This window comes from Octopus bimaculoides, chromosome 4 (genome assembly GCF_001194135.2).
Source record: "Octopus bimaculoides isolate UCB-OBI-ISO-001 chromosome 4, ASM119413v2, whole genome shotgun sequence".
Classification (NCBI taxonomy): domain Eukaryota; kingdom Metazoa; phylum Mollusca; class Cephalopoda; order Octopoda; family Octopodidae; genus Octopus; species Octopus bimaculoides.
The window spans coordinates 102060525-102069059 of record NC_068984.1 but is presented as its reverse complement, the minus strand read 5'-3'; the positions used below and the strand labels follow the sequence as shown (position 1 = coordinate 102069059).

General features: G+C 33.8%; 1 protein-coding gene across 1 annotated transcript in view; it reads right to left on the bottom strand.

The window, feature by feature from the left end:
• Window positions 1-8535, bottom strand: part of LOC106883775 (ectopic P granules protein 5 homolog) — a 130856-nt gene that overhangs the window by 91864 nt on the left and 30457 nt on the right. The window contains exon 2 of the mRNA XM_014934904.2: window positions 1258-2568. Within this exon, the coding sequence (XP_014790390.1) occupies window positions 1258-2568 (1311 nt within the window). The remainder of the gene's footprint in view (window positions 1-1257; window positions 2569-8535) is intronic.

The following is an 8535-nucleotide window of genomic DNA, read 5'->3' as shown; positions in this document are numbered from 1 at the left end:
CACACATATACATACATATATATATACATATATAAATACATATACATATATATATATATATACATATATACATACATACACACACAAACATACATACACACACACATACAGACACACACACACACACACACACATACATACATATATATATATATATATATATCAAAAGATATTCACAACAAAATAGCAAAGATAATATTAAAAATATTTCAAACTGTTTTTTTTAGTTTTGCTTTTGATACTATTTCTTTCTTGAAATCAAATCAATAATTCACTCACCTACAAAAATAAATTCTAAGGAAAGAGGAGATAAAAAAAAACATCACAGTTGAAAATATGAGGTTAACTTTGTTGGGACATGATACAGCCTCTGGATCTAGTTCAAAACGGGGGCACCAGTATTTTCTTAACGAAACACTTTGAAACTTGGGACACTGGTAGAATGTGTCATATAAAACATCTTTTTCTCTTAGTCTTCTTAACAAAAAAACGTACATCGCAAGTTATTTCATGTTAAAGTTGTCGTATTTCTGTAATTTCAACCAATGACTGACGTCCATTCAGCCGAATACATTAAGTGCTGACTACTTAAACAAACAATTCGCAAACGATTCTGGCGGTGATAAAATTATTATTTCCTTGTCAAAAAATGGCTGAAGCATATTGGCAGTAGGGTTAGGGTTAGGGTTAGGGTTAGGCAGTAGCTAATAAACCTTTCATACAGTTCAGGCAGATGTTAACGAAATAAACACGCGTGAAAGAAAATGAAAAAAGCAAATGTTGTACACATACAGTTCAGGCAGATGTTAACGAAATTATAAATGGAGATTAAATATGCTTTACACTGCTTAAACTGCCAAAGGAGTAACTGTAAACAGGTGAATACTTGTCAGTGATTGGTTGAAATTATCGAAATAAGACAATTTTTTACATGAAATAACTCCGAATACAAAAATTTTTTTCTGTTCTATAATACAAAATAGATAAGTATACGCAGTTTGAAAGTCTTTCGGTACCAAAAACACTACATAAAACATAAATGAAAACTGGTGCCCCCGTTTTGAACTAGATCCCAGCCTCTTTCTTCAACAATTCATCTATAGCTCAATAGGTTACAAGGCAATCCATTAGTAAAGTATGATTACACATTAACCAATTAACAACACATAGAAACATGGAAATACAATCAATTAAAATGCTCTACAATGGTGGTGATGATGATGAAAAGCAAAATAATATATAAATGAAGGAACTAACCTGTACAAAATTATTAATTAACTCTTCATTAACTGCAAGTTCATTGTTGTAATAAAGACTTCGCAGCTGTATTCTGGTTAATGGCTGTATACAACGAGGTGCATTTACCTGCCTAGAACTAAACTTTGGGCTCAAATTTGCTGAAGCAGAGTCTGTCTCAGAGGGTGAATTTAAATGTTCATAAGCAACATCCCAACACTGTTCTTCATAAGCTTCTGTTGCAGCCATAAGTGGCATTCCTTTCCTTTGAACTTCAGCCATTAAAGGAATATTTGACGCTAATTCTTCATCATCTGCATCCAACTGAAGAAGAGCACATTGACCTGGCGATTGAGCATCTTGCATTTGGTTATTACATTGCTGGAGATCACTATCAAGTAAACTGTCTTCATTTCTTAACACAGCTGAACTAGACTCGGGTATAATGGATGCTACATTTTGAGAGCTGAGGTCGATATCAATCTCTGACAATCGATTACTGCTATTCTCAAAATCATTCTCTTGTTGAAACGTATTTTGAATAATTACAGACTCTTCTAATTTACCAAGATGACAATGTTCTTCACAGTTGGTAGCAGTGTGCATGCTTGATATAAGTGTCCTTGCAGCTAATTCATTAAGGTTGCCAGGTGAACCAATAATGACAGCTGGTTCTTTGGGAGCTGAAGAAGACAAAGACCCAGTTTCTTGATCATTATTTGTTGTTAATTCAGCTTCTGAAACAGGTCTGTCAATACTGGGGATACACTTTTGCTGTTCTTGCAATTCCTCTTGGACATCTGAAACCAAATCTTGATTAACAAAATGTTCTTCAGAAATACCTTCCACAAAATACTGGCATGGAATATCAGATGAGGACAATGGTACAACTTGTTCTTCATTCTCATCAACTTCCTTGGGTTCATCTTCAGAACATGCAGCAATTAATTCCTGCGCTATCACAAGTTCTTCATTACCTACATCTAATTGTTGAGTAGAAAGGCTTGACACGGCCTCGAGTTCTTCTTTAATAGCCTCTTTGAACTGACATTCTAAATTAGTTTCATTGTCTGCCATGAGCTGATATTCTAAATTAGTTTCATTATCTGCCACAAGTTCTTTATCAACAACTAAAGTTTTTGGCGGGTCAAAAGACTGACTGCTGTCTTCATCTTTATCAGATATTGATCTGTCATGTAATATTTTAGGTTCATTTGAATCTTCTCCAAGAGACAAAGCACTACTCATTTCATCTTTTTCACTATCAGCTCCATATTTACATTCATCAAAGCTACTGCTTGTATGTTCTCTTTCCTTCTTCTTCTTCTTCAACTGAAAAATAAATAATAGGTAAATGATAATTACTGTTATGTTTTGGTTTCAAAACATTTTATCAAAATTATAACCTATTTCATCAAACTCATTATAAAACAGAACTTGACTTCCAGTAATTTTAGGACATTATATTTAATTAAGTGAAGGCATCTGGCCCAGTGGTTAGAGCATCGGGCTCACAAGCATGACGTAGTGAGTTCAATTCCCAGACCGGGCTGTGTATTGTGTTCTTGAGCAAACACACAATTTTACATTGCTCCGGTTCACTCAGCAGTAGAAATGAGTTGTGATGTAACTGGTGCCAAGCTGTATTGGTGTTTGCCTTTCCTTTTGATAACATCAATGGTGTGGATAGGGGAGGCGTATATGCTGGGCAACTGCTGGCCTTCCACAAACAACCTTGCCTGGACTTGTCCTTCAGAGGGGAACTCATGCAATCCCATGGTCATTTATGACCAAAGGGAGTCTTTTTCCTTTTATTTAATTAAGAAATCACTCACAAACAAGGAATGATTAACAAAACTCTCTTTGCTGTCAGTATTGGTGTTGGCTTTTGTTTTTGTTTGAATCCTCCAAAACAAAAAGGATCTTTTTCTAACCAAAAAAGTTTGAAATATATTTTCTTACTCTTTCACTGATCTTAATGCAATGAGGGAAGAGTCCAATATATTTATTGCTTCAATGCCAATATGAAAGAAAAGGTTTTAGATTATGCCTCAAAAACCAGCCTAACAGAGTTAGAAGATAGACTCTTACCAACACCATTTTTGCAAATATGACAAATAAGATCAACTGCTAGGTGAGATAACCATGTTCAAGAAGAGGAGAATATTTATGCTCTGAGAAGCTGTGTATCTACCAGGAGATTTTTACTCAACATTACAAAGAAAATATCAATATATTACATGACAGAAAGTTGAATGTCCTTGCAGTGTCTATTGACAGCTCAACAGACTGAGTCATAGAAAATTGTATCTTAAGCGTATTGCCAGCATAATTTATTGTTAATTCAACTTCTACATTGCTGTAATCATGCATGTTTATCACAAAGTACCTATCTATATGTGGGAACTCATTCATTATTTTCAAGGCTTACTTTTTGAAAACTGTGTGTGTGTGTATGTGTGTGTGTGTGAGAGAGAGAGAGAGAGGGGGAGAGAGAGAGAGAGAGATTTTGTGTTGTGTTGAGGTGTGTTGTGTGGTGTTGCATTTGAAAACTGGATTTTTTATCTATTGTCAGAGATTATAAATTCAGCGACAATGTTGACATTGAAATCACACAACTATTTGACCTTATCTATTCAACATATGCATAATGAACTTTGCATTTACAAATCTTTTCTTTGCACAAAGCACTTAATACATTGTATCATTTGAAAGGTACTTCAGAACTCTATTTTTATTTATTTGATAAAGTTTATAAATGCAAATAGCTCATAATAGATACAGGCATGGCTGTGTGGTAAGAATTTTGCTTTGCAACCATGTGGTTCCAGGTTCAATCCCATTGCATGGGGAAGTGTCTTCTGCAACAGCCTCAGATAGACAAAAACTGAAAAAAAAACCATTGTACACGCACCCATTCGTGCATGTGCATGTGAAGGCATGTAACCTAATAGGCGGGGTGTTGCACTCAAGATCGTGGTTTTGATTCTTAAACTGATAGTGCAAAACACTTCATTCTATGTTGCTCAGTCTACTCAGATGTAAATTAGTAACCCTGCGACAGACTAACATTCTGCTTAGAGCAAACATCTGTTTGCCTGCCTGCCTAGCCAGTCAGTGACATCATTTAAAAGCTACAAGACAAGGAATCATATTTTAACCAACAGTGTGTAACAACATATGATAGTCTGGTTAATACATTAAACTGTCAGACCTTGAGTCACTCTGCTACTTCTACTAAATATCAATAAAAATATATACATATGTATGTATATGCGTGTGTGCTTGTGCATGTGCAACTGTCACCTTGCCTTGACATTGTGTGATAGTTGAAAACAAATGACTCCATTGTGCAAGCGGAATCCTTCATTTCCAATCTGTTGTGAAAATGCATCTGGTTATGAGAAAGGAAAGGCGTCTGGTGTAGGAAATTTGCTTCATCAGGAGAAAAGCCCAACCCATGTAAGAATGGAAAAGTGGAAGCTAAAATGATGATGATAATTTTTTTTAATTTTGTAGTCTTTATATTTTCTTACATGAAGGCATTTGGTTTGGAGGTTAGGGTATTTGGCTCAGGATCTTAAGGTCATGAGTTCGATTCCCTGTTGCACATTGTGTCCTTGAGCAAGACATTTTATTTCACGTTGCTCCAGTCCACTCAGCTGGCAAACCCTCATTGGCATAAACCAATGGAGAGTCAGTTAGTTATAGGTTTTTATCAGTAGAAATTTAATGATTTCTGAATCCTACTACATCAAAAAAAAAAAAAAAAAAAAAAAAAAAAAAAAAATCAGTTTTCGCAAGATCTTCCTTCTTAGGATTTAAAAGTTGAGTCCATCAAACATATTCCTAAATAAACCAATTTGCTTATAACAACAACAAAATACTTGACTTTGTACTTCAAATAATGTTGAAAATATATAAATAGAGCTGACTATATGGTTATCACTTGAAATTTGGAACTCTAGACAAGGTACATTATTCTGTTGTTCTGCTTTAATCAGCATAACTAGTTTAGGAAGGATAGCAGAGCTGTCCAATACATGACAGTATTAAGAAACAGACACTAAAATAATTATGACAAAAATACTTGTTTCAGTAACATGTAATGGAATGGTCTAAAATTGAAAACATTTTGATAATGCTAACATAAAAAACAGGAAAAATATGTGTTTGTGTGGGTGGGTGTAGTGTGCATGTGATTAAGTGTGTACATGTATGCCCATGAAAGTAAGTGCATTTGCTACATGCATGTGTGTGTGTATGTGTACTCACATGCACATGTGTGTAAGTATGCATGTATGCTTGTGTGTTATAAATGTTATATGATATAGATATATTCTTGTACAATTACAAATTGAAAACTATACCATAAAAAGAAAATTAGAAAAACAATAATTCAAATCTTAACCAAATTCATGCATAAAATTTAATTTCATTCTACAATTAATTACAAGATAAATAAATGGTAAAGGTCATAAAACAATGATTTTATAAGAGTTTAAATTATTGAAAAGTTAATAATATGGAAAAAGTATTTAAAATTAAAAGAAATACTTCATATCCTATAATTTGCTTACTTAAATGCTCTGTCATATAGGAGACTGAATAAATGTTCTTTTGGGGGGACATGTGAATAAAGTCCTGTTTTGGGGCACATGAAAGTCGTTTTGGGAGGACACTATGAATAAAAGTCCTCTTTTGAAGCAAACTGAATAAGTGTCTTGTTTTAGAGCACACTGAATAAAAGGTTAATTTTTGGGCACACTGAATAAAGTCCTATTTTGGGGCACACTTAATAAATATCCTGTTTTGGGGGACACTATGAATGAGTCCTGTTTTGGGGGACACTATGAATAGAAGTCCTGTTTGGGGAACATTGAATAAGTCTTGTTTTCGGGAACACTACGAATTAATGTTCTCTTTAGGAAAACACTGTGAATAAATTTCCTGTTTCTTTGGGGTGGGGAGTTAGTAACCTGATAGGAAAATTTACTTAAATCATCCCAATATGACAACAAGATATAAATAGTGAAAAAAGTGTTAAATTATATGAAATGCTTGAAATCTTTAAAGAAAAGAAAAGAACAAAGAGCAGAAATAGAAAAAGAAATAGTTTAGTGTGAAAATTAAAGACAGTTACACCTTTTCTTAGTGAAGCTAATTAGAGTTGCTTGCTGTATTAGTTACAGATAGCAATATAATTAGCTAACAAAAGCTATAGTAAAACCAAGCCTATTCAAATAAGAATTTGTACAAACATCTAAATCAAATGACAATGGCTTTATATTTTGATTGACAGGTATTCTAAACCAAAATCTATTTTGATTCTCAAATTTCTTTAGCAATTCTTCAACAACTTTAGAGTTTGGGTAATTTAATCAATATTGTCTGCAGATCAAAAAGTATGGGTTTATTGAAAAATGTGTGAGTATCAGACTTTAATCAATATCAACTGCAGATTGAGGAGAATGGGTTTGTAGAAACTGTTAGAAAACTGGACTAAATTTTAAGAGTTTAAATTTTAAGTATCATCCTTAACAGGTTGCTTTTCAACACCAGGTCAGCCTTGATATGGTAGACCTATAATAAGAAGCTTTCCAGTTTCAATCATCTGTTGTTTTTTTTTCTCTTTAATATGATATGATATGAAATGAGGGCAATTTGGTTACCATTTTTGGCATGTTAAAATGACATAGAAGCTTCCACATTGGATTGTCTCTATGAGACTTACAAAATAAGTACCAATATACTGGAGATTTGATTCTATCAATCCTAGATCTCCCTTACAAAAGAAACCAATATCATCATATTTCAGTTGCTCATGCTGCTACTCACTTTGTAACTTATTTTAATAAACATAGGCTTTGTTTGGATTGTAACAATTTGATTCTGTCAAAAACCATAATTTTATTCTTCTTACTGCTGTTGTGAATAATATATTACTGCAACAGATTCTACCCCATCTTAACTGTTGAAGTAGGAGTAATATTGGTGGTGATGGTGGTGGTAGTGGAAGTAGTTATTCTTGAGACCCTTTTGTAATATCAGAAACAAAATGTTAGTATGGCTAATACCAATAATATTGTATAATAATAAACATTAGTTTTATTATAGTTGCTGTTGTCTGTACTTTTAAACTAAAACCATTACATCCTAAAAACATCATCTTGTTATTACTAATCTGTTGAAATTCCTTCACACATATATAACTATTAGTTTTTGGTATTGTTCTGAAAAGTTTTCTTCAGTTAGTCTTCTTTATCCAAATGATCCAATTGCATAATCCCATTTATACCACAGCTACGTCTGTAATTCTATTATTATAATGTTTCCATCTCTATCTAAACTAAATCAATAATTGTTCGAAATGTCTACATTGTGTTTAAAAAATAATGGCAATATCTGTTGATTCAGATACCAATATAATGTCAGTTTGAAAAAAATGGACCTTGATTGAATAATGATGGATTTCTTGTGACTTATAAAAGACTGACAGGATTTTCAAGGATGACTATATTTCAGTGAGTTTGTGGAACTTCCTACTAATCTGTAGGAGTACTACTACAAGCTAACAACACACTTGTTACTCAAGTGGTGCTACTGTTGATTTACAGCAGTAAACTCTGTCTACAGACAGATTATCAATGACTCACCAGTACACTACAAACTCTGGGTCACATCTGTGCTGTCTCTTTTACATATACATTATCTTAAAAGCTGCACTCTGTGTGGACTTTCAAGCTAGCTCCTGTGGAGCGCTAATTAAGCCTGCGACTCAAAACTAAAGAGAGCAATAATAATAATAAAGCATTTATTAGTACCCTACCAATATGGTATTACTTTAAATTCAGTCTAAATAAAAAAAACTTGTAAGCTCACAAATTTTTGGAGTTCTTCTGAAATTTGAATTTTCAACTGTTAGCATATAACAAATCCTCATCCAGACCTGATCCCAATGCTGGATATTCAAGAACCTAATGAAGGGCTGATTTTCAATTCCAAAATCATCATGACTCCATAAAGGTATAATGTGTCTATGTAGAGCAAACGTAGACTGAAATACAGGGACCTCAGATGGACGGAGAGACAGAATTTCACTATATATCATCATCATCGTTTAACGTCCGCTTTCCATGCTAGCATGGGTTGGACGATTTGACTGAGGACTGGTGAAACCGGATGGCAACACCAGGCTCCAATCTAAATTTGGCAGAGTTTCTACAGCTGGATGCCCTTCCTAACGCCAACCACTCAGAGAGTGTAGTGGGTGCTTTTACGTGTCACCTGCACGAAAAC